At 49.4% G+C, this 26,924-nt stretch overlaps 1 protein-coding gene across 1 annotated transcript in view; it reads left to right on the top strand.

Moving 5' to 3' along the window:
- Positions 1–26,924, top strand: part of LOC147732395 (otoancorin-like) — a 759,538-nt gene that overhangs the window by 583,237 nt on the left and 149,377 nt on the right. Inside the window, exon 19 of the mRNA XM_086956929.1 lies at positions 2,477–2,661. Coding sequence (XP_086813055.1) covers positions 2,477–2,661 — 185 coding nt within the window. The remainder of the gene's footprint in view (positions 1–2,476; positions 2,662–26,924) is intronic.

Raw genomic sequence — 26,924 nt, 5'->3', positions numbered from 1 at the left:
AGGCGCAAAAAGGCACTTTTTATCAGTTTTTAGCAGTTTTAGCGATTGTTCAGAAAGTTGCATTTTAGCAGTTTTAGCAATTTGGCACTTGTACAGAGTCATAAACAGTAGGCGAAGATAACGTGCTTCCATGGAGTGTGTGCTGCTAATCAACCTATCATTGTGTTCACACTGCTCCTCCTGAGCCTGATTGGCTACTGTGGCAACCTCGAACTGGAAGGGGGGAAAACATTCTAAAAAGTGACAACACCCTAACTTTATCCCAGAGACATGTGAACAGGAGGCAAGCCGGCAAGCCCTTGGTGTCACTATGGTTCTGGGGATGTAGAGCTGCAGGTCCAGTCCTTCCCAATCCCAGGCAAGGAGGGCAGCAGGCAGCAGGGCAGGCACAGCAAAGCAGGAGTATAGCAACATCCAGCAGAGTGACAATCCTTTCAGTAGCACAGCATCCTTTCTTTCTGGCAGAATGCCCTTGGGTCCAGAAGTGTACTGAAATGGTGTTATCCGAGGTCCAGTACTTAAACCCAGTTGTGCCTTTAAAGAGGGGGAGACTTCAATGACAGGCCTTAAAAAGTGCAAAGTGTCCCTGCCCTTCCTGCCCTGGTCCAGACTCACTACAGGGGGTATACAGCTTTGTGTGTGGGGACAGGCACAGGCCATTTAGTTGTAAGAGTCAGTTCTTCCCTACTATCCTGTTCAGAATGTTGATGGCCCATCAGTCACACCTAAGCTCTACTTTATGTGTGAATGTCTTGAGGAAATGCACTAGACCCAGCTGTCACCCACACTAGATGGTATCTAGAGACAGACAGAGGGCACAGAATGGTTAAAGTAAGAAAATGCTAACTTTCTAAAAGTGGCATTTTCAGACCTGTAAGTTAAAATCCAACTTTACCATACGTTGTGATGAATTGTGAGTTCATAGACACCAAACTTGAAATGTCTATTTTTTCCCAATTGGAAATTACACTTATAAAATATAATAATGTAATCACAGTGTTAACCAATGGGAGAGATAGGCCTTGCAAAAGTGAAACACAAATGTAATAGTTCTCAATACCAGGGCATTTTAAACGTAAAAGTACATGTCCTACTTTTTGAATACACTGCACCCTGCCTTGGGGCTATCAAGGGCCTACTTTAGGGATGACTTATATGTCTTAAAAAAAGTTTGAGTATGGCACGAGGGTTAACTTGCCAGGTCGTCATAGAAGTTTCAAACTGCACACACAGGCTCCGCAATGGCAGGCCTGAGCCATGTTTGAAGGGCTATTGAAATTGGTGGCACAATCAGTGCTGTAGGCCCACTGGTAGCATTTAATTTGCAGGCCCTGTGTACAGGTAGTGCACTTTACTAGGGACTTATAAGTTCATTAAATATGCCATTGTAGATAAGCCAATGTTACCATGTTTCAAGTACAGAGTGCCTGCACTTTAGCACTGGTTAGCAGTGGTAAAGTGCACAGAGTCCTAAAGCCAGCAAAATGAAGTCCACAAAAATGAGGCCAGAAGGCAAAAAGTACACCCTCCAGCAACTGAACAATTTACAGTTACCACCCAACCCCTATTAAGACATATGTCTGCTTGCAAACAAACTGTGCACTGTCAATAATGCAATACCAATGCAGAAATACAGACCAGAAAAGAAACGCTCAAGACCGCTGTGACATAAAGGGCTTTCAAGGATAGCCTAGCACTGCAAATAATTTTCAACAGGACAATTTTCGGAATATTCTGAACTTCAAGGTAAACATGAATTTCTTAAATAACTTTTTATTGTGATGGTGGGATGAGAGGGCGCTCAAACCTTGTGATGGTGACTACTAGGTTGTCATCAAATAGTGAACACTAGTGGCTAATTTTGTTCCGCCCCTCCCTAGTACATATTTTTTAACGCCTGCCAAATTGGAAATGTTATTAAAGACCATCTTGCAAAAAGTTGGATTTTTTTTGTTTTGAGAAAAAGATAATAAACTACACTCCTAGAATACACATTCAGGAACTAAAAGGGATTTAGGGTGAAAGTACTCCGAGTAAATCTTTGTTGTTCTGTTTACGAAAAGTTGCCTGAATGTGAAATTGTGCAAAGTTCACTAACTATGTGATTTCACAATTGCAAAGTTCAAAACTACTTTACACAAGCACACTAGGATATAATGAAATCTGCAAACTAGGTTCTTCTCTTCACAAGCGCCCAATACTTTTGCTGGAATCATGTATTTAAAGAAGGCCTTGTGTAACACCTCCAACTCTATTTCTTTAGCGACAGGGGCTCCAGATAGATTTGTAAGATTGTCATTCTAGCCTACAGAAGCTCTGTACAAATGATTTGGTCCTTGGAGACAGACCTGTAGAGCACTAACCATAAACGGTGAAATGGAAATGAGTTACAGCATGTTGACAGAAGTATTTAGAATGTGATACTATGGCTATTTCTTTCTTTGAAGTTTCTTTGAACTTGCTATTTCTTTCACAGACTGTGCAAACACTGCCCCAGATGCTGATACGATCAACATTCTCAAGGAATTCAACGTGGGATGGACTCCAGAACAGCTCACCTGCCTCACCAACGAGAGTTTTATCAATGGACTTGAAGTCCTCAGTAGAGTTCAAGGCTTTTCAACTGACCAACTGGTGGCCCTCAAGAATAAAGCTGTGCAGGTAGGATGACCAGCCAGAAGACAACTATTACTTACCCATTTCTAGAGCAATAGATCTGGAAAGTCATATCATAAGGGTACCAGAGGCGGGATTGAATATTTAAAGAGTCGAGAATTTATGCTATTGCATTCAAGAACATTAAAGTCAGGATGTTATATGTCTGAGGACTACAATGAGGATAGCCCTTTTAATGGCACCGTGGCTGGACTGCGAGGTTCTAAGGGTAACGCATGAAGGGAAACCTAATTCAAAGATAGCCAAAGCTAGGATTTCATATCTGTGTTTTCTAATTATTAAAGACACTGAGGAGAATAGAAATACAGTATGAGAATTGAGAAGAGCAATTCCAAGCATGCATTTGAAAATTAATTGTACTTTTAAAAACAAAATGTGCAATATACATTAAAATATTTCACTAGATTGTCTGGAGGCCAATGAACAAGTCAGTTCATTTTGATGCACAGTACTTCCTCGCTTGATATGCTTTTAATTTTTCTTTAAAACAAAACATGGGTAGAAAAATATATATATTTTTATAATCTAGAATCACAGAAACATTATAATATAATAGCAGCAGAAATACAGTTTGCTTAATTGATTAATGTACAATATCCTCACACATGAAGTAAAGTAAGTGTTTAGTCTCAATTCATAGGCAGGAGTCTCCAACAAGTCGAGGTCGAGCTGCCAGTAGCTCTAAGCCTGTCTTGTCTGCATATTCTCATAGGCCTCCTCCATAAGTGGCAGCTGATACACCCCTCACCTTATACATTTCAACAATTGGCTTGATTAGGCAACTGCCGATCTTATGTGAAAATCTGAACACTCCCTCTCAAATTCAACTCAGTTTCAAATGTGTACTTACAACGTGCTGATCCCATTATCCACTACTCGAGAATAAAACCCCTAAATAACAGAAAGGATTAACATTAACAATTGGGGCTCCCTCGATATGAAGCGTCCTACATTTCTGCACTTTCACGCTCATTATAGTAAAAGTTTTTGCCTTGTTCGTTTTCATTTTTCTCAAGTCCATAAAATGCCCAGAAGTATCCATCAATTTGTGTAGGCCGACAGGTGTCATATATAGTAGGACAGCATTTTCAGCATACAGTAGGATTGGCGTCTAGGCGTATCAGCCTGCATGGTCTGAATAGAGCCTTCTACCCCATTAATAAAAAGTGTCAATTGGTTAGCATTTTACAATGATTTAATTCATTTAAATCATTATAATTAGCTTTGACATAGATTCAAAGATATATAATCAGGCGATGTGGGTCTTGATATGTCCATAAATTCAGAGGATTCTCATTTGTAGAAACATTTATTAAGTTGACTTCAGAAAATAACTGATGTAGTTGATCAAATATATATTACTCAGATATATAATCTGCTCTCAGATATATAATCATATCCTCTGCAAAAAGTTTCAGTTTATATTGGGGAGAGGGGCTGAAATCTTATTTTCCATTGAAATTTTATTCACTAATGGTTCAATAAATAAGGCAAATAAACCAGGAGAAAAAGGGCCACCTTGTCGGGTTCCTCTAGTTGCATACATTTTGCTAACCTATGACGAGTTAATTATGACTGACGGTTGCCTTGCGTTTGTGATATAGTTTCGTTAAGGTGGCTAAAAAGGTTTTAGACTAGCCACATTTATCTAAAACAGAAAATAAGGCCTCTCAGCCTGCTAAATCAAAGGACTTTTCAGCGCCGACCATAATCATAGCGGTTTTATGACACTTGGAAAAAAAGTTGTCAATTACTTCAATCGGTTTGTTTCTGTGTGCTGGGTAAAAAAATCAATTTTGAATTGCATATATCACATTTTGAATAGGACGATCAGCCAAAATGTGGGCAAATAGTGTATAGTCCGTATTTAGAAGACCTATAGGTATACACAAACCAATTTCCATTTTTTTAAAAAAAAAATTTCAGGTATCTTACAACGGTTGCCTCACAAAATGAATCAGGAACAGGGCCTCTCATCAGTATATCATTTACAAAGGACGGAACACCTTTTTCAATCGAGAAGCAAACTTTTTATACAATTTTACTCTCAGATCATCATTACCACACACGTTCCCATTATTATGATCGTATAGCATAAAGAAAAATCCAGATTCTGAAATAGATTGAGTAAGTAAACGCTTCTGCTCAATTGATACTGTAGGATTAGGTAATTTGTTCAGATATTCAAACATTTGATTCTTAGAAGCGCTACCATCTGACTTATAGTGGTTTAAAAAACATTGCCTATGTCTTGTTGGTCATTAATTAATTGTTGAGCAATAGGATCTTGAATCAACCTGATGAAGTTCTGATTTGAGGAAACCTTTGCAGCCCGGACTAGCATTCTACTGATATGCGCATTCCTTTTGTGAATACGTCGATTTGTGTTCCTATTATTTACTATAGATTCCATTGTGTAAGAAACCTTGTAATGTTTGGCATGACTTTTCAGAATTTAACGTAACACAGTCCGATTCTGTTCCTAACAGCTGTGACACTGCTGATTCAATGCAAGTCTGCATCCAAGTTAATTGTAATTCTCTTTTCTTGTAGAGATGAGCATTAATTTGCCCACATAAAGTGTCTTGGGAAGCATCCCAAGTATTGGCCAAACTTGTGCTACTTACATTTATTTTACGGAATTCACAAACAAACAGAGGGGGATATTCTCAAGAACGAGTGATAATTATCACAAAATCCGCTTAACGCAACTCTTCATATCGCAGTCCATTGCCGGAAAATAACGCAGTGTTAACGTTGTATTCTCAACACGGCCATACGATGCGATAGTCTCATGATAATGCGTCAAATGACTGCATTAAAGTCAACGCGACGCCGCAAAAATGCGAAACACAAACGTGAAAAAAGGGGCAATGTCCCAAACCGCAATAGAAAAATCCGCAACAACCAGCGACAGGCCTGCAATTCCCACTCGTCTGCTTGAAAATGCACCAGAAAAGCAGTGAAAAAAATGGTGAGATGACAATGTACGAGTGCAACCCCACATCCGTGATGTAGAACAAATGTCCATTGTCCTGCATCAAATAGACATCTCCTCACAAACAGCCACACTGTACATTGACATGCAGTCTGCATGTAAGCTACGCTAATACGGAAACATACATGGAATACACTGTGAAACCACATCTCCCCTTCACATTGCAGAGGGACAATCAACACCTCCTGCACACAGACATGTCATGTCCATGATCAATCAAGTGTGAAAGCATGGACAAATGCAGGGGCAGTGACTCCCCCTTAAGTACATGTTGCTCATGTTGTAGGACTTGAATCACAGGGTGCATCCCTGCATCAGGGTGGTACATATTTGACCCCAAAAGACTGTCACTTGTAGGTCACAAATGAGAGCCTATATGTAATGATTTGGGACACATGTAAAACGCAGAAGAGTGGGATTCCGTACTATCTGTGACACACAGAACAGGCATTCCGAATACGTGACACCCTAAACAGCCTCTCCGTACAGAGGTGATACACCCACCATCTATCAACAAATTATGAAATTGTTAGCACTACGTGTCGCACTTACACTTGTCTGAGTGATGTGCTTGTAAAGATGAGTAACATGCACTCAGGGAATGTGCCTTGGAATGCATTTATTTACACATGCAGTGTCTGTGGTCATTTTGTTCTGTCCCATGATTGCTAAGGACTGTCACAATGTGACGTGCTCATGTGAAGAAATTGTCAATGATGGTGTTCCTACGGGCTATTACTGCTGCGGCTGCAATGGTGTGTGGTCCACCAGCCTCATCTCCATCATCATCGTCCGGTGCTTCAGGCACTTGTATCCATGGGGCATTGGTGCGTACACATATATTGTGCAACGCTCAACTTGCAACGATCATCTTGCACACAATGTCTGGGTTGTACAGGAGCCTTCCACCTGTAATATCCAGGCACCTGAAACGTAATTTCAACACGCCAAATATGCATTCCACGATGCCCCTAGTGCATTTGTGGGCCACATTGTACTGCCCCTGGGCTTGTGTGTTCGGGGCTCGGAGGGGTGTCATCATCCAAGTGCAGAGTGCATATCCTTGATCAGCTGTGACAGTGCAGAGAGACATGAGTCAATAGTTCGTTCTGCATGATGTGTTGGCAGGCTCACTAGTTCATTGTAGCAAATGTGCGGCATCAATGAGTATTACGTAGCCTCATTGCTGCTCCTCCATCCTCCCCGGGCCTATTTACAATTGTGCGTAGCGCAGTTACATCTCTTGCACTCCTGCAGCATACTATTGTCATGCCTGTCTGCGCATGTCCACAAGCCTGACAACAACACTGTGATGTTGTGCGCTGAAGGTGGGTGGCCACTTGTGTGTAGGCCTATGGTAAGGATAGGGCGGACACAGATGTAGAGTTCATGGCTGGCTGATCTCGCCATGCGGTTGAGGGTAGACCTTTGGCTTATGCTGCAGTACTAGCGACACACACAACAGTTGCCATGTATGATCCCTGACCCCGAGTGGGCTTGCGCTCCCTCATTTACCCCTCCGGCCGAGTCTGCACTCTGGGGGCATGCTACATAGCAACATTGTCCATTGCGGGACAGGTGGCGCCGACACTACAGCAGACACACACGCATTAGTTACTTCCTTGGCAAAGCCTAAACTTAACCACGCCCAGAGCCCCGGGTTGATTAACCACACCCCTCGCTGGACTGTCGTACACAAGTCCACTCCGCTTATGGCCCAGGTCTACCCCACTGCCTGAGGTGACATGTTTGCGTCTGCTGTACACAGCACAATGTATTAAGGCAGGGCCTTGGGCCCTCATGCAAATATACTGACCACACAGACACACTTAGATAGTTTGTGGGACTGGATACGGGCATGTGCACCTGGCCCCTTTTATTGCCAGAGTCACTAGTCCAGTGATGCATGTGCTGGATGGGTGTGGGGTGAGTGTAAGCCACGCCTCAGGGGCTGGTTTGTGCTGGCAACAACTACAACAGTAATCAGACAATCAGAAGTTCAAAGTTCAAACAGCAAGAGTCCATTACTTGAGCAGCACAGAGTTAGCGGCCCTGGAGGCACTGCGGCCCGCACAGGCACACCGCCATGGGACGGTGACTTGCGGTGCACTGAGGTAGGGCCATGCGAGCTGAGTGGGTGCTCGTTGATGTCGAAGGTGAATTTCGCGGATGATTGCAGGGAACAGTGGAAGGTGTCCTCCTGGGCATGATGCTGAGGGCAGAAGCCGGCAGAAACAGGCAAATGGAGGAGTGGAGTGCTACAGCCTCGTTTTTACCACCAAGTCAGTATCACCTAGATGATGAGGAAGACAACCCCCAAAACATTGACTCAGACGCCACCAAAGTTCAACCAGAGAGTGTTCATGAATGTCAGGGCACAGAGTTAGTGGCATCGGAGCTGAAAGGGGATGCAGCCTGCGATAAGGCCTGTACAATAATATAAACGCTGCCATAAATGAATCAAGATTCAGTTCCAAATGTGTGACTGTTGGAACCGGGGTAGCCCGGCCTAGGGCAAGGCGGACATTTCAGAGGCACAGTGTAAAGGTTGCAGACCACCCAACAGTAAAACCACGCAATAGCACACAAAAATAACGCTACACCAAAATGTGGAAAAATAAGCACTGCTTTATAAAAATAATATACTCTTTGTTTTCAATCAATCAATCAGTGACATTTATAGAGCGCGCTACATACCCGTAGGGTCTCAAGGCGCTGGGGGGGGGGAGTGCCTCTACTGCTCGAACAGCCAGGTCTTCAGCTTCTTCCTGAAGGAGAGGTGGTCCTGGGTCAGGCGCAGGTCGGGAGGGAGGGAGTTCCAGGTCTTGGCGGCCAGGTAGGAGAAGGACCTTCCTCCAGTAGTCGCTCTACGGATGCGGGGGACGGCAGCGAGGGCGTGGTTGGCTGATCGGAGGTGTCGTTTGGGAGCGTAGAAGTTGACTCGGCTGTTGAGGTAGCTCGGTCCTTGGTCGTGTAGGGCTTTGTGTGCGTGGGTGAGGAGGCGGAAGGTGATTCTTTTGTTGACGGGGAGCCAGTGAAGGTCTCTCAGATGTCCGGAGATGTGGCTGGTTCGAGGGATGTCTAGGATGAGTCTGGCTGAGGCGTTCTGGATCCGCTGGAGTCTCTTCTGGAGCTTGGCGGTGGTACCGGCGTAGAGGGCGTTGCCGTAGTCCAGTCGGCTGGTGACGAGGGCCTGGGTGACGGTCTTCCTGGTCTCGGTGGGGATCCACCAGAAGATCTTCCGTAGCATGCGAAGGATGTTGAAGCACGCCGAGGAGACGTTGTTGACTTGCCTGGTCATGGAGAGGGAGGAGTCCAGGATGAAGCCCAGGTTGTGTGCATGGTCTGTCGGTTTGGGTGCGGTGCCCAGGGCGGGAGGCCACCAGGAGTCGTCCCAGGCGGAGGGTGAGGAGCCCAGGATGAGGACCTCCGTCTTTTCCGAGTTCAATTTCAGGCGGCTGGTTGTCATCCATTCGGCTACCTCTTTCATCCCTTCGTGAAGGTTGGCTCTGGCGGCGGCGGGGTCGTTGGTCAGGGAGAGGATCAGCTGGGTGTCGTCGGCGTAGGAGATTATGCTGAGGTTGTGTTTGCGTACGATGGCCGCGAGGGGGCTCATGTAGACGTTGAAGAGGGTGGGGCTCAGAGATGATCCTTGAGGGACGCCGCAGATGACTTCGGAGGCCTCTGACTTGTACGGTGGTAGGCGGACTCTCTGTGTTCTTCCGTCGAGGAAGGAGACGATCCATTCCAGCGCCTTGTCCTGGATTCCGATGTTGCTGAGGCGCCGTACTAGGGTGCGGTGGCAGACCGTGTCGAATGCCGCGGAGAGATCTAGGAGGATGAGGGCCGCTGTTTCTCCCTTGTCCATCAGGGCTCAGATGTCATCGGTGGCGGCGATGAGGGCGGTCTCGGTGCTGTGATTGGCTCGGAAGCCGGACTGTGAGGGGTCGAGGGATCCGTTCGTCTCGAGGAAGGCGGCCATCTGCTTGTTGACGGTCTTCTCGATGACTTTGGCTGGAAACGGGAGGAGCGAGATGGGGCGGTAGTTCTTGAGGTCGGTGGGGTCCGCTGTTGGTTTCTTGAGTAGAGCGCTGAGTTCCGCGTGCTTCCAGCTCTCAGGGAAGGTGGCGGTGTTGAAGGATGTGTTGATGATGTCTCGCAGGTGGGGTGCGATGACAGCGTCGGCCTTGTTGAAGACGTGGTGAGGGCAGGGGTCGGTCGGAGATCCGGAGTGGATGGAGTTCATCGTGCGGATGGTGTCTTCGGTGCTGATCGGGGTCCAGGCGTGGAGGGTGGTGGTGGGGGGTGGTTGTTCGGCCATGGTGTGCGTTGGTTGGTTGTTGAAGCTGTTGTGTATGTCCGCGATCTTGTTGTGGAAGGAAGAAGCGAGGGAGTTGCAGAGGTCTTGCGATGGGGTGATGTCGTTGTTTCCTGCGCTGGGGTTGGAAAGCTCCTTCACGATGTTGAAGAGTTCCTTGCAGTTGTGTGCGTTGTTGTCCAACCGGTCCTTGAATGCTGTTTTCTTGGCGGCGCGGATCAGCTGGTGGTGTTTCCGGGTGGCAAGTTTGAAGGAGGTCCTGTTGTCCGGTGTAGGTTCCCTTCTCCAGACTTTCTCGAGGGCTCGGCAGTTCTTCTTGGAGCTCTTGAGTTCGTCGGTGAACCATGGGGCCTTCTTGCTGCCGGGTCTGCTAGGCGGGGTCCTCAGTGGGGCGAGTTCGTCCGCGCAGTTGCTGATCCACTTCGTGAGGTTGTTGGCGGCCTGGCTGGGGTTCGCTGAGCTGGCAGGAGGGTGCTGGCTCAGGGAGGGGGCGAGCTGGTCTGCTGTGATCTTGTTCCAGCTTCTGCGGGCGGTCTGATGCTGGTGTTGGTGGGTCGTCGTTTTCTTGAAGGTGAAGTGGACGCAGCTGTGGTCTGTCCATTGAAGCTCTGTGGCGTGGCTGAAGTCGATGTCTGTGCAGGAAGAGAAGACTGCGTCGAGTGTGTGTCCGGCGAGGTGGGTGGGGGTGGACACCAGTTGCTTGAGTCCAAGGTTGGCGAGGTTGTCGAGCAGGGTGCTGGTGTTGCGGTCGTTGTTGTTCTCCAGGTGGAAGTTGAGGTCTCCCAGGAGGATGTAGTTGGCGGAGGGGAGGGCGTGCGGGCTGACGAAGTCGGCGATGTCCTCGCTGAATTGTGTGCGTGGTCCAGGGGGTCGGTAGATCAGGGTGCCTCTGAGGGTGGTGTTCGGGTTGGTGTGGATCTGGAAATGCAGGTGTTCGGCGCTGGTCAGGGTGTTGTCGGTGCTGGTCGTGAGACGGATGGTGTTCCTGTGGATGATGGCGATGCCTCCTCCCATCTGGTTGGCGTTTCGGTCCCTCCGGGCGATCTTGTAGCCCTCTGGGATGGCGATGGCGATGTCGGGAGCTGAAGAGGCGTTCATCCAGGTCTCCGTGAGGAAGGCAACGTCAGGGGCTGTGGCGTCTAGAAGGTTCCAGAGTTCGATGGCGTGTCTGTGGACGGAGCGGGTGTTGAGCAGGATGCACTTGAGGTGGGTGCTGCTGGTGTTCGACTTGGCGGGTGCTGGTGCGAGGCTGGTCCGGGTGCAGGAGAACTTGCAGGTGTGGCAGCTGAATGGTCCGTGGGTGCGTCGTGGGGTGGCTTGATGGCATTCTGGGAGTCGGCCGGTGTTGAGTGCGTTGAGGGTGGCGGCGGAGTATGTCAGGCGGGTCGGTCGGGGTCTTCGTGGGCCAGGGGTCCTGGCGCTGGTCGCGATCCGGTCGTGGACGGGCGCAGACGGGCTTACCTTTGGCGCGCCTTCGGCGCACAATCGGCGCGCCCGCTGCACGTGACCGCTGCGCGTTCGCACGGTCGCCATTTAAGGCGAAGTGCGCGGGTGGGCGGAGCAGCTGGGAGGCGGGAGCGGGGAGGGTACAGAAAAGAAAAAGGGGCGGGGCAAAGCGGCGGTGGCGGGAAGGGAGGGCGGAGGGCGGCGAGGTAGGCGGACAACAAGGAAGGAACACAAAGCACAGGCACTACGGTAAAGTCGCCAACAAGCACAAATTACCGACAAAACAGTGCAAAACTACAACACGGTGAAATCAACAACAAGCACAAATTACCGACAAAACAAAACAATGCAAAACTACAGCAGCGGAGGCAGCCGGCAGCCGGCAACGAGGCAGCAGCGAGGCAGAGGGCAGGCAAGGGGCACACGCAGCTGCTGGTGGCCGTGCGGCGCGGGGGTGTCCCACAAGTGGGTCACACTCACCTGCGTCGCACGGTTGCCATTTAAGGCCAAGTGCGCGGGTGGGCGGAGCAGCTGGGAGGCGGGAGCGGGGAGGGTACAGAAAAGAAAAAGGGGCGGGGCAAAGCGGCGGTGGCGGGAAGGGAGGGCGGTGGGCGGCGAGGTAGGCGGACAACAAGGAAGGAACACAAAGCACAGGCACTACGGTAAAGTCGCCAACAAGCACAAATTACCGACAAAACAGTGCAAAACTACAACACGGTGAAATCAACAACAAGCACAAATTACCGACAAAACAAAACAATGCAAAACTACAGCAGCGGAGGCAGCCGGCAGCCGGCAACGAGGCAGCAGCGAGGCAGAGGGCAGGCAAGGGGCACACGCAGCAGCTGGTGGCCGTGCGGCGCGGGGGTGTCCCACAAGTATTCACAATTGGAATTTCCAACTTTGATCAGGAGAAGTTAATAACACTCTTCTAGCTGTGGAAGAATTACACTTCAAAACATTCAGTTTTCATCAGTTCAAAAATGCTTACTTTTGGGATTGTGAATTTATCTTAATAAAATTACTCTCAGCAGTACTACTTTGCATAAATGATCAAAACAACATTACATTTCATTACTTTACCCTGCCAATTTCACTGGCTATGACTTTACTACAGGGTTAAGAACTTTCCCTCCCTTATTTGCACCTTAATACACCAATTAAATGCACACCCAGAGTGGAATGCAGGAATTTCACAGGTTTACTGTTCTCAACAACATTTGCTATAAGTGTCTGAAGGGAGTTCCCCCGTTGGCAAGTACTGTCAGCGCTCTTCTGACAATAGTCTAGGTTCCCCTCTGATTTCTAGCTTAATAGCTACTTTTCTTAGACCTGTAAAAATGAGGTTAGGGTTATGAAACTATTTTCCCCCTCACCTACTATGTCACAGCTCAGGACTAAAGACGACAGGATATCAGGGCACCTTGCTAGGCGCTAGGACTCGTGATTTAACACGACATCAAAGAGGGCTCAGCCCTTTCCTTCCTCACCCCCACTCTCCTTACTGTTTGGGTCTCCTGTCCTGCCTCAGTCCACAGGAGTAGGGGCTAACAGTCGGCTCCACCGTAGACAACACCGGCAGCAATAGCGGCCGCCTATCCCCGCCCAGCCAGCCTCTTGACCTTAGCGCTGGAGTGGGGAGGATCGATGACGGCGGCCCTTCGCTCTTCCTCTCGCCGTCTTAGGCTGTCACCGGGCAAGCTGTCGTCGGTCCGGCTGTGGCCCAAGGTTCCCGCTTCTCGGGGAATGCGGGACGCTCCTTCGCCTCAGTCCTCACCAGAACCGGGTCCGCTGTGGTATCCGGAGTCGCGTCGCTGCTTGGTAATCCCTCGCTTTTCCCAGACGCAGGCCTCTGCTGCGCAGATGCGGGGGAACCAGTGGCACGGCCGGCACCGCCTCCTTCAGCCGGGAAGTACACGCCTCTGCTCTTGCGCAGGGGAACAGCGTCTCGCAGCTGTCCTGCGTCTCACCTCCAATTCCGCCGCGAGGCTTGAACAGCTAGCAGCGCCACTCTCCCGCGGACTGCACTCCTCCACGCCCCCTCACGCCTTCCGGACAGAGACGCCTCGGCCTCACAAGATGCCAAAACACACCGGGCACTGCTCTTCCAATCCGGGTAGGCTAGAACTCAGCAGGAAGGCGGGGAACTAGTTATTAAACCTATGAGGGGTCTTGAAGGTGGACGTAGGACACGGCCCAAACCGGGAAGGTGTCCAAAGTTCCTGGTTGCTTGACTGACCCAGATCAATGTTAGCCCAATGAAAGGGTTCGGTCAGGAGCACAAGGGGGAACGTCTTCTGAAAGATGTTGTCAGTTCAATTAACCAACTAGCCTCTTCTAGCGCGTCCTCCTCCTCACACTACAGCCTCTCTCCTCTCACACTATGGACTACACAAAATGGCTTCCTGACCCCTGCCCTTTTATAGACTACCCACTCAGAGTCCAGTAGGGTCCAGAATGTTCTGGAAGGCCTAAGGTTATCCTATGGGGCAGTCTAGGATGTGGCAGTTGGAAACAGTTAGGGCCCTCCATTTTGTGGTCTACTGTATTTTCCTGACAGAACAGGCCTCTAGGCCTGAGGTGAAAAACCATGAGGGGAAAAAGAACACCTATCCCCATGGCCAACACCTATAAAAAGGTCAGTGGACAAAAAATTATTAAGGGTATGAGGGGCAAAAAGGGGACAAAATAAATAATAAATAGGAGGGACTATGCCAAGAAGCCAGACAGGTCTAACATGCGTCCCCCCCAGCTGAAAGTGGGGAGAACTACCCAACCCCTTGGGAGTCCTCATCACTAAGGCGGAAATACCTGGAGAGACCGTCTGCATTGGCGTGGTCCACTCCAGGCCGATGTTCCACCCGGAAGTCCATTCCCTGTAGGGAGATGGACCACCTCAACAGCTTGGGATTTTCCCCCTTCATTTGCATCAGCCAACGAAGGGGTCAGTGGTCAGTCTGAACCAGGAAGTGCGAGCCAAAGAGGTATGGCCACAGCTTCTTCAGAGCCCACACCACCGCAAAAGCTTCCCTCTCAATGGCACTCCACTTCTGTTCCCGGGGAAGCAGTCTCCTGGATAAGAAGACTACAGGCTGATCCAGGCCCTCTTCATTTAGTTGCGATAACACTGCCCCAATGCCATGTTCTGATGCATCTGTTTGGACAATGAACTCCTTGGAGAAGTCTGGGGCCTTCAGGACCGGTGCCGCACACATCGCCTGCTTCAATTTCTCGAAAGCTTGCTGACAAGCTCCCGTCCAAACTACCCGTCGAGGTTGTTTCTTGGAGGTGAGCTCTGTGAGGGGCGCTACAATAGTGCCATACCCCTTCACAAAGCGACGGTAGTAGCCTGTGAGGCCCAGGAAAGCTCGGACCTCAGTCTGTGTCTTGGGGGGTTCCCAGGCCATGATTGCCTCAATCTTCGCCTGCAGGGGCTGCACAGTCCCCCTACCCACCAAGTGTCCAAGGTACACAACCGACCCCTGCCCAATCTGGCATTTGCTGGCCTTGATTGTCAATCCAGCTTGTCTCAGGGCCCGGAGAACTGCTTGCAAATGCTGCAGATGGTCCTCCCAACTGCTACTGAAGACAGCAATGTCATCCAAGTAAGCAGCAGAGAAACTCTCCATTCCAGAGAGGACCTGGTTCACCAGCCGCTGAAATGTGGCAGGGGCGTTCTTGAGCCCAAAGGGCATCACACAGAACTGGAAGTGTCCCTCAGGCGTGGAGAAGGCTGACCTTTCCCTTGCTCCATCTGTCAAGGAGATCTGCCAGTACCCTGAAGTGAGGTCAAAGGTACTCAGATATTGGGCAGCTCCTAACCGGTCAATTAATTCATCCGCCCTAGGGATCGGATGAGCATCAGTCTTAGTCACTGAGTTCAGTCCTCGGTAATCCACACAGAACCTCAGTTCAGGTGTGGTGCCTGGTGGTGCGGCTTTTGGCACGAGCACCACCGGACTGGACCAAGGGCTGTTGGAAGGTTCAATAACTCCCAGCTCTAGCATCTTGGCAACCTCTCCATGGATGCTAGCCTTCACCTTGTCGGACAGCCGGTAGGTCTTCGACTTCAATGGTGGGCTGTCCCCTGTGTCCACGTCATGGGTACACAGGTGAGTCCTTCCCGGGACAAGGGAGAACAACGAAGAGTACTGCTCCAGGATCTGGCGGCAATCCTCCCGTTGCTCAGGAGTTAGAGTAGGAGAGAGAATCACTCCCTCCACTGACCCATCCTTCTCTTGAGACGAGAATAGATCTGGGAGAGGTTCGCTTTCCGCTTCCTCTTCCCCGTCAGTCACCATCATCAACATGACTTCGGGCCTCTCATGGTGGGGCTTGAGACGGTTGGCATGCAGCACCCGTAGGGGCTGTCGAGGGGTCTTAAGGTCCACCAGGTATGTGGCCTTACCCTTCTTCTCCAACACTTCAAAGGGACCTGTCCAGCGATCCTGGAGGGCGCTAAGCTCTCCAGGCTCCATCACCCACACTTTCTGGCCAGGCTCCAATTCCACCTGGTGAGCATTGTGGTCATACCACTCCTTCATGACTGCCTGGCTGGCCTCCAAGTTGTCAGAAGCTTGCTTCCACAACTTCGCCATTTGGCTCCTGAAGGCCAGCATATAGCTCACCACATCCTGGGGGGGTTTCCTGGGAGACTTCTCCCAACCATCCTTCACCAGGCTGAGAGGACCGCGTACAGGGTGCCCATACAGAAGCTCAAAGGGGCTGAAGCCCACTCCCTTCTGGGGCACTTCCCTGTAGGAAAAGAGCAAACAGGGTAAGAGGACGTCCCATCTCCTCCGCAGGCTTTCGGGCAGACTTCTGATCATGCCCTTCAAGGTCTTATTAAACCTCTCAACCAGTCCATTCGACTGGGGGTGATAAGGAGTGGTGAACCGGTAGGTCACTCCACACTCCTTCCACATTGCCCGCATGTAAGCTGACATGAAGTTGGTCCCCCTGTCGGACACAACTTCCTTGGGAAATCCCACTCGGGTAAAGATTCCCATTAGGGCTCTTGCCACTACAGGTGCAGTGACTGTCCTCAGAGGAATTGCCTCTGGGTACTGTGTGGCATGATCCACCAGTACCAGGATAAACCTGTGACCAGCTGTTGTTGGTGGATCCAAGGGCCCTACAATGTCGATGCCCACCCTCTCAAAGGGTGTGCTAACGACTGGAAGTGGTTCCAGGGGAGCCTTTAGCTTCACCCCTGTTTTCCCACTGGCCTGGCAGGTTACACATGTCCGACAGTAAGTGTTGGACGCCACTTTCATCTGAGGCCAGTAAAAGTGGAGGACAAGCCGTGCAAAGGTCTTGTCCTGGCCTAAGTGTCCTGCCAGGGGTATGGCATGAGCCAATTCCAAAAGAAAGGCTCGGTACTGTTGCGGGACTACCAAGGCCCTTGATGAACCAGGCAAGGGTACCTTGGGTTCACTGTAGAGGAGTCCATCCTCCCAGTAAATATGGTAGTGTCCCGTAACATCACCTGCTGCTTGGGCTTCAGCCTGTCGCCTCAGTCCCTCAAGGGCGGGGCACTCCCTCTGCCCCTTACAGAATTCCTCTCTGGTAGGACCTCCCTCCACATGCCACTCAGCAGGGATGGGTAAATCCTCCAGAGAGTCTACTTCCCCCTCCACTGACTCCTGGTCCACCACCGCAGGTGGCCGATCTGTCACATGGGGTGTGGAAGCCGGAGCAGGCTCTCTCTGTCTCCGGGTCTGTCCCTTCTTAGCAGCGGGTTGGGCCATTGTTTCAGGCTCCAACCCAGGCGAACTCCCTCTCCGGGCAGTCGCAGACCGTGTGCTTGCACAGGCCCAGTCAGGTGTACCCAGCATCGCAGAATGCGTCCGGTATTCCACCTCTCTCCAAGTGTTGTGTTCCATGTCATTCCCCAACAGACAATCGACTGGCACGGCAGGGCTTACGGCAACTCGAAGTGAACCTGCAACCCCCTCCCACTCAAAGGGAACCTCAGCCATTGGATAGTGGCCCATTCGGCCGTCAGCCATCGCGGCGGGGTGGAGTACATTAGGAACAACCTGCTCTGGAGACACCAGTTGACTTCTCACCATAGTCATACTGGCTCCTGTGTCTCTCAGAGCCTCCCCTCTCTGGCCATTGATGGTGACCCATTGCCCATACTTTGTAGTATTTGGGGGCACCTGGATCTTTGGAACCATCTCCCGCTCTCCCAGGGACACTAAGGTGACACCCGCCCACTCACCCCCCTTATCTAAGGGCAACTCCTCCCCGAGCGCTACACTAGCTACTCCCGGTGACTTTCCTCCGGTGGGAGGGGGTGGTCTCTTTGGGCATCTGACATCCCCCTTATAATGTCCAACACCACCACATTCGAAACAGTGGAGAACCCTTGGCTGCTGGCTTTGGCCAGGATTAGGGTTTCTGGGCGGGTTTGCCCTAGGGGTGAAACCTGCTCCCTTCCCTTGGAAGTTATTTTGGGGACCTTTAGAGAACTCCTTCTTTTTCTCTCCCCCCTCCTTCTTCTGGGGGGCGCCCTGTCCGGCTTTTTGAGATTCCCCTCCAGTCCCCTTGGAGGACACCCGGGTACTTGCCCAAGTGTCCGCCTCCTCTGCAAGCTTCCGGGGATTGGTCAGCTTGCTATCCACCAGGTGTTGGCGCAGCTCGGGAAAACATTTCTCGAGGAGGTGTTCTTTCAAAAATAGATCGTACAGCCCCTCATAATCCTTCACCTCGCTGCCCTTGACCCAACCCTCCAAAGCTTTCTTGGCGTAGTCTAAGAAGTCTACCCAATTCTGGGTACTCAGTTTGTGACTTCCCCTGAATTTCTGTCTGTACCTTTCAGGGGTAAGTCCAAACTTCTTCACCAGGGCCACCTTCATCGTGGGGTAGTGGGTTTGCTCCTCCGGCTCCAGAGCCAACAAGGTGTCCCTGCCAGCCGGGGGCATGTATTTATACAGCCCACCCCCCCAGTGAGTGTCTGCGATCCCGTGAGCCCTTAAAGAAACTTCGTAGGCGGCCAACCATTTGGCAATGTCATCGCCCGTGGTGTAACTGGCGATGACATCTTTGGGTAAATAGGGTCTGGACTCCCTGGTGTTCACCTTGGTTTCGCTGCCACCATTATCTGGGTTGGGAGACTTTAAGGTCAAAGCTTGTAGGTCCATTTCTTTAATGGTTCGCTCATGAGCTAACCTCTTGTCCTCCCTTTCCATATCCATCCTAGCTAGTTCCAACCTCATTCTCCTCTCCTCCCTCCTATCTTCCAGCTCGGCTTCAGTAAAACCCCTCTCTGAGACGCTGCTGCCCACCCTCGAAGGTGTCCTGGGACCTGTTAACAGATTCCCCCCTCCAGCTTGGTACAACATGGTAGTCTCAAGGACAGTGCCCCTGTCACTTCCTTCCGTGTCCAGTTCCTCCCTTGAACGAGCTTCCACCCATGCCCTTATGCTGGTCAGCAACTCTCCTTTCCTGGCACCTTTCTTAAAGAATACCCCCTGTTGCTGACACCACTCCTTGAGTTGGGTCACGGTGTAGGATTCCAGCTCCTCCAAATTTAATTCCATCTTTTATTATGGAATTGAACTAACACACAGGGGAAAACCAAGAAGTGACCTGAGGTTAACCTCCACCCACCACCAGAAACAAATTTGGAAAAATCAAAAAGACAAATTAGGAGGGCCGCAAGGAGAAAACTCCTGGTGTAGGTTTAGTGTATTACGTTGAATTACTAATGAGTAGCTGCAACCAAGTCAGAATCCCACCGCTAGGCACCAATCTGTTGGAACTGGGGTAGCCTGGCCTAGGGCAAGACGGACATTTCAAAGGCACAGTGTAAAGGTTGCAGACCACCCAACAGTAAAACCACGCAATAGCACACAAAAATAACGCTACACCAAAATGTGGAAAAATAAGCACTGCTTTATAAAAATAATATACTCTTTGTTTTGGCTCACAAGTATTCACAATTGGAATTTCCAACTTTGATCAGGAGAAGTTAATAACACTCTTCTAGCTGTGGAAGAATTACACTTCAAAACATTCAGTTTTCATCAGTTCAAAAATGCTTACTTTTGGGATTGTGAATTTATCTTAATAAAATTACTCTCAGCAGTACTACTTTGCATAAATGATCAAAACAACATTACATTTCATTACTTTACCCTGCCAATTTCACTGGCTATGACTTTACTACAGGGTTAAGAACTTTCCCTCCCTTATTTGCACCTTAATACACCAATTAAATGCACACCCAGAGTGGAATGCAGGAATTTCACAGGTTTACTGTTCTCAACAACATTTGCTATAAGTGTCTGAAGGGAGTTCCCCCGTTGGCAAGTACTGTCAGCGCTCTTCTGACAATAGTCTAGGTTCCCCTCTGATTTCTAGCTTAATAGCTACTTTTCTTAGACCTGTAAAAATGAGGTTAGGGTTATGAAACTATTTTCCCCCTCACCTACTATGTCACAGCTCAGGACTAAAGACGACAGGATATCAGGGCACCTTGCTAGGCGCTAGGACTCGTGATTTAACACGACATCAAAGAGGGCTCAGCCCTTTCCTTCCTCACCCCCACTCTCCTTACTGTTTGGGTCTCCTGTCCTGCCTCAGTCCACAGGAGTAGGGGCTAACAGTCGGCTCCACCGTAGACAACACCGGCAGCAATAGCGGCCGCCTATCCCCGCCCAGCCAGCCTCTTGACCTTAGCGCTGGAGTGGGGAGGATCGATGACGGCGGCCCTTCGCTCTTCCTCTCGCCGTCTTAGGCTGTCACCGGGCAAGCTGTCGTCAGTCCGGCTGTGGCCCAAGGTTCCCGCTTCTCGGGGAATGCGGGACGCTCCTTCGCCTCAGTCCTCACCAGAACCGGGTCCGCTGTGGTATCCGGAGTCGCGTCGCTGCTTGGTAATCCGTCGCTTTTCCCAGACGCAGGCCTCTGCTGCGCAGATGCGGGGGAACCAGTGGCACGGCCGGCACCGCCTCCTTCAGCCGGGAAGTACACGCCTCTGCTCTTGCACAGGGGAACAGCGTCTCGCAGCTGTCCTGCGTCTCACCTCCAATTCCGCCGCGAGGCTTGAACAGCTAGCAGCGCCACTCTCCCGCGGACTGCACTCCTCCACGCCCCCTCACGCCTTCCGGACAGAGACGCCTCAGCCTCACAAGATCCCAAAACACACCGGGCACTGCTCTTCCAATCCGGGTAGGCTAGAACTCAGCGGGAAGGCGGGGAACTAGTTATTAAACCTATGGGGGGTCTTGAAGGTGGATGTAGGACACGGCCCAAACCGGGAAGGTGTCCAAAGTTCCTGGTTGCTTGACTGACCCAGATCAATGTTAGCCCAATGAAAGGGTTCGGTCAGGAGCACAAGGGGGAACGTCTTCTGAAAGATGTTGTCAGTTCAATTAACCAACTAGCCTCTTCTAGCGCGTCCTCCTCCTCACACTACAGCCTCTCTCCTCTCACACTATGGACTACACAAAATGGCTTCCTGACCCCTGCCCTTTTATAGACTACCCACTCAGAGTCCAGTAGGGTCCAGAAGGTTCTGGAAGGCCTAAGGTTATCCTATGGGGCAGTCTAGGATGTGGCAGTTGGAAACAGTTAGGGCCCTCCATTTTGTGGTCTACTGTATTTTCCTGACAGAACAGGCCTCTAGGCCTGAGGTGAAAAACCATGAGGGGAAAAAGAACACCTATCCTCATGGCCAACACCTATAAAAAGGTCAGTGGACAAAAAATTATTAAGGGTATGAGGGGCAAAAAGGGGACAAAATAAATAATAAATAGGAGGGACTATGCCAAGAAGCCAGACAGGTCTAACAGTGACCTACTGCACCTCAGTGTAGTCTGGAGGCAGCGGACAGCAGGGGCACACAGCCAAGTGTCGTTGGCTCTCGATGCACAGAGTTAGTGACACCAGAGCAGTTGTTGGTAGGGTTCCTTGACCTCAGTAACGATGATCCTTTTTTCCTCTGGACTGAAACGGGTCTTCCTCTTACACCTCCCCTTGCATGCAATGATATGAACTCTGCCATTGAGAAATCAAGACTCAGTTCCAAATGTGTGACCTACTGGACCGCAGTGTGGGCCGAAGGCAGTAGTCAGCAAGGGACCACAGACACGTATGGTTCGAATGCTATGCACAGAGTTGGTGGCACCACATCGAAGGGAGTACAGTGATATCAAACGTCCCATGAACACATGAACTTGGTCATCAGGATATCAAGACTCAGTTGCAAATGTGTGACCTATTTGACCGTGGTGTAGGCCGGAGGCAGCGGTGGAGTACATCAACGAGAAAGGAGTACTGCGGGCCTGTGTCGCGGAGGCCGTGATGGTCTGAGGAGGCTGCCAAGGTCGCGGGCCTCGGGCTTGGAGCTTGCACCAGCACGTGGTGGGCCCCCTTTGACACACGCTGGTGTTGGCAGCTGAGCAGTGAGGCCTAGGTGCGCAGGGGCGGGCAAGATGGGTTCTGGGACCAGCGGCCCGGGGCGCATCAGTCGCACACGATAGCAGGCAACACCGCTCACTGCGTCGGCCTCGTGGCGGGGTGAGAGGCGCAGCCCTGGCAGACACGCTGGGCATTCCGGAAGAGAATCACGTGCTTTTTATTCACACCCCTACGCTGACCTGGCATACACCGGGCCAGCCCACTCCTCTCACGCTTACAAGGGGGGGGAACGTAACAAGCTACATTTCCGCAATCTTCCCCACTGGCTGGGGTGACATGGTTGTGTCCACTGTTCACTACACTCCAAAGACCAGCAATGTATGTCAACATGGATATGTCTGTGGTATTCATACTGCTGTCTGTCCAGCACATCCACGTCACACTTGGCATTGTGTACATTCTCATTCATGGGTCACTTGCCTCCATCGCAGATGCCTGGTTCCCACCTCTCCCCACTTTCTGCTATTGTGTGGCTGAGGTGCCATGCCGTTGATGTCTCATGTACATCGCTAGCCCAGGTTACCACAGTAAGTTGAGCTGTTGTGTCTGGTGGGTGGGCATGTTGTTTGGCATATTGTATGTGAGGTTGTAACATGTACATAACCAGAGATGTGAGTTGCATGGTTGTGGAGTTGAGGTGTGTGGTGTGTTCATTTGGTACTTACCAACGAGCAGAGTATTTCTGTAGGTGCCATTCTGGAAGCGCCGGTTGATGATGGACTGTCGGAAGATGTAGGAATCATGCACACTGCCTGGGTAGTTGGCAATGACATTGGTGAAGAGTCCCCATTGGACCACTATTGCCTGCACATTGATGGAATAAGTGTGCTTTCTGTTGCGGTAATTGTGTGCAGTGTGGGCAGGGGGCACAAGTAGGAATGTGTGCAGTCAGTTGCCCCAACACATGCAGGAAGCCAGATATGGCGTAGAAGCCTTGCTTGGTCTCCAGCTGTTCCGGCACAGTGTGTCGGGGAAGTGAAGGTACTGGGGTACCAAGCTGATGATGGCATCCAAGACAGTTGTGAGGAACTTTGATAGGGCTGGCTGTGAGACTCCTCCGATTCTGGCAGTTGCTAGTTGGAAGGTACCAGAGGCCAACAGATGCAGCACAGTCAACAGCTTTGTCTGCAGAGGGATGTTGGTTGTCCGCAGTGTTGGTACCATCAGCCTGTGGGCAATGATGTTCGGGATGAGGAGGATGGTTGTCCTTTTGAGCCTGTAGTGGGCAATGACATCCTCTGGTGTTAGGTCTGTGAGGCCGGTGAATTTGCTGAAGGTCCGCTGTCTTTGTCTGCGGGCCTGGGTTGTTGTGGCCTTCTTGGGGCTCCGAGCTGCATGATCAGTAGCTCCATGACATCTGTTGTTCTTCTGGTTTGACTCTGTGCTGGGTTCCCTTTTATGGTGCAGGTTATCGTCCAACTTTACACCAGGTAGGAGCAGGTGTTGAATCCCTGCTACTAAGGCGCCTTATCGCATGAGTGGTGTTTTTGCGGATTTTTACATGGGAACGCCTACTCTGCATATCATTACTTTTAGTTGCTGGGGTCATCTGTGGCGATGTTTTTTGCGGCTGCTATCGCAGGTAAACTGGGGTTTTGGGCTGTTAGCACCAGCTTGTGAATAGGGGGATACATTTATCTCCACTTTGGCTGCGATAAAGTGCCAATAATTTGGCGATAAGTCCTTGAGAATATGCCCTGTAGAGTTTTCAACTGACCACCAATCATAAAGCAGTAAACACTAACTCAAGTACAATTTAAAGCTATGGAATTGCACTTACTATGACTTCGGTAAAAATAATAAGTCATCTGTTTTTCTCATTTTTATTTGATTAAATATTCAAACAAATGTAATTGAGCAGCTGCGTTAAAGTGCTTCGACAGACATGAATATTTCTTCAAAGTGGGATTATCTGACCTCCATGAGCCAACAAGGCATATTCGCTCTAAAAACATGGAAGCATTTTGGCAGTTCTAGGCCTTAATTTTTGCTTATCTTGCGGAGAAGAATCTGAAAAAAACTTAAAATCCCCTCCCACTAGAGAGGCCATATATAAAATTTGTAACAGGTATTTATTTAAAGTGTTGTGACTAAGTCATGAAGCTATTCATAATCCGAGGTAATATGACTATATGACCACTTTTCTCTGAATAAATTCCTTTTAAATCTCTAAGATCTGCTTCACGTTTTCTCTTCTGCTTCCTCAGATTTAAAAGATCTTGGATAGAAGGTCGGATGTTCTTAGTAATTATTCCAAAGGCCTTGAATATGATGCCAACTCAGCTGAGAGCTCACGCAAAGTTCATGGTGTTCATAAACCAACTAAAGGCCTCCCTGTTAAATTGGGAGGTACAAGCATTTCTGCCTCTCTCAGTGCATTCTCAATTTCCTGGTCTCTTTTGGAACTCAGGGGCATATTTAAAAAAACTATTACACATTGGCACTTCTGTTAGTGTTACTTACTGAAAATGAGATGCAAGGTAGGTGTTACTGCATAAAAACACACGCAGAACACACAACTGGATATTTACAAGGATTACCTTGTATGTCACAACACCCCAAAACATCTGCTAAGTCAAATTAGAGGCAGTTTTTTAAGACCAAAAAATACCTGGTCTTAAAATTCGTGCAAACACTTGGGGCCACATATAAGTTGATTGGGTGCTGGACAGCGCTAGAAGTAATATTGCTGCACTGCGTTGCCCTGCCCTGCGCTGTGCTGAAACAAAAGGTCAGGAATGCACCCTATCGATAAGATATGGCACATTCCTGGGCATTATTCAAGAAAAGTGAAGCATTGCTGCGATAAAACAGTGGTGCAACACTTTTCACTGCATTCTCCTTGCGACACCATGGATGTGCCGTACTCACTATATGGCGCTACATGTCTCAATCAATGACAGATACCTCTGGAATCCTGATGTATCTGTCGGCGCTGAAGTCATGCATTGCTGCAGTTGTGTGGCAAGCATTACGCAACTCCAGCAATGCATGGGGCAGGCCTATCCCTTGGCATTGCATCACCCTTATGCCTGTCATGAGGCAGGTGTAAGGCTTTGACGCAGTGGTGTCCTAGAATTGGCGCTGTGAAAATGTGATAGATTTCACTGCGCCACTCCTGCAAGGCTTTGTTGCGTGGGAACGCCCACCCTTCCTACATCATACCTGACGCAGGTATAATGTGGCGTAAGACTTTGCAAGGTCACGCATATGCCTTGATACGTCACTTTGTAAATACGGCACTACGTTGTGCAAATTTCACGCTGTAAGTACATCAAGAAAATGATGTACAGCAGCGTTAAACTGTGGCAAGAGGCTCATGAATAAGCCCCCTGTTTTTCCCCCTGCATTGGTGCACAATGGCTACTATGCCCCCATGCAGGCACCTTTGTGCCATGGTGCAAGGGGGACTGTGTTGCGGAATTGACTGATGTTGTGCAGGAAGGATCACCTACCGGCAAAAAACGTATCAATCCAGGGTATTTCCTTTTTCTCTGTGTGCTGCAGAATCCTGCAAACAGAGAAAAAGTGAAAAAAGAGGAGAAAGAAAAAACATTGATCCTCATAGCGCCTCCCAAACGCCACCCTTGGGGTGGTGTTGGATTCTGACATATTCCGAAGGTTTGCGGTTTCCCGTAAACCTGGAAACGTTTCCCATTCCATTGGTTTGATGTGAGAATGCCCACAACAACACCCTTGGCAAATATTTACAAGGCATGTTGGATTTAACCCAGATCTGTGACTGGGGGCAAGTGTCTGAAAAGTTTCAGCTCTACGTCCATTATCTCCTTGTGTTTGCCCTAAGTTGGCAGGGTATGCCCAGACGTGGGTCCCTTGCTCACTTTGCCACTGGATTCTAGCTAGCCTGGCTGATGAAGGGTGTTACTCAGAAACCGGTCCCAGGATGTTTGTTTCTGGTTCAGGGAAGACCTGGCTTGGCAGTTCAGGCTGGACTGTTCCCATGAGGCACAGGGTCGACTAATTTGCATATAGCTGGGTCTGAACTGAGGTGGCAAAGTGAGGTAAAGAATGATGATGGATTTAATCCAGATCTGTGACTGGGGGAGAGTATCTGAAAAGAGTGTCTCAAAAGTGTATGCCCTCCGTCCATTATCTCCTTGTGTATAACTATAATCCAGCAACCCTCTTGATCAGGCTTAGAGTGCAACATTTCATGATAAATTGAGTGATTGAAAAAGATTGCCACTCCCTGATGAGCAACCTGAGATGATGACAAAAAAATGGATGCCCCCCACTGAGGAGTACAAATTCTAGGATTGTTTTTCTTAAAACTAGTTTCTAGAAGAAAATAATATCTGGTTCCAAAACGTTTGTCCATCTGAATAGTGTGTTATATTTAGTGAAAGAATTGAGGTAATTAACATTATGTATAATAAACCTAATTAACACTGTTTGAGAAGGATGTATACCAGATGCTGCTTGAATGGAAACATTTCCCATTTACCCATTTTGTACATATCCCACCCCTTTGCATTGACCATATCCCTTCACAAGTTCACCCTGTTTGTTTATGTTTATGTTTATGTTTATTAAGCTTGTAGAGCGCTCAGCTACTCAAAGTGTCCCGGCTCTAGCTCCTGAAGAAAGGATAAACGTGTATCAGGTTAAAACAGCAAGATCTTGAGTTTTTTTCTAAAAAGCACTGGGTCCTGGGTAGTCCTCAGGGCTAAAGGCAGTAGATTCCAGGCCAAGCCAGCCCTACGCACAAAAGAGTTTCCACCGAGACGCTAGTGCTTAAACTTTGGGATCTGCATTAGCCATAGGGCCGAGGACCGCAGCACTCTGCCAGGCACATAAAAGGCAAATCTTCTCTGTAGGTAAAGGGGGCCCGTATCATACAAGGCCCGGTGAGCAATGGTAAGCATTTTGAATTTAGAGTAATTCCCCTCAAATCTAGTTTTAAAACCAGTAAAACATCACCTAGTGACATGAATGTTTGGAAGGGAAGTGGGTGACGGAAAAGAAAACGATGCAATCCTTGAAGAAACATCAAAAGTGGATACTAAATTTCAAGATGAATGATTTGTATACCTTAAA

The sequence above is a fragment of the Lissotriton vulgaris genome, chromosome 2_1, assembly GCF_964263255.1.
Source record: "Lissotriton vulgaris chromosome 2_1, aLisVul1.2, whole genome shotgun sequence".
NCBI lineage: Eukaryota > Metazoa > Chordata > Amphibia > Caudata > Salamandridae > Lissotriton > Lissotriton vulgaris.
Note: the sequence above shows the minus strand (reverse complement) of the source record. Positions and strands in the feature narration are given on the sequence as shown.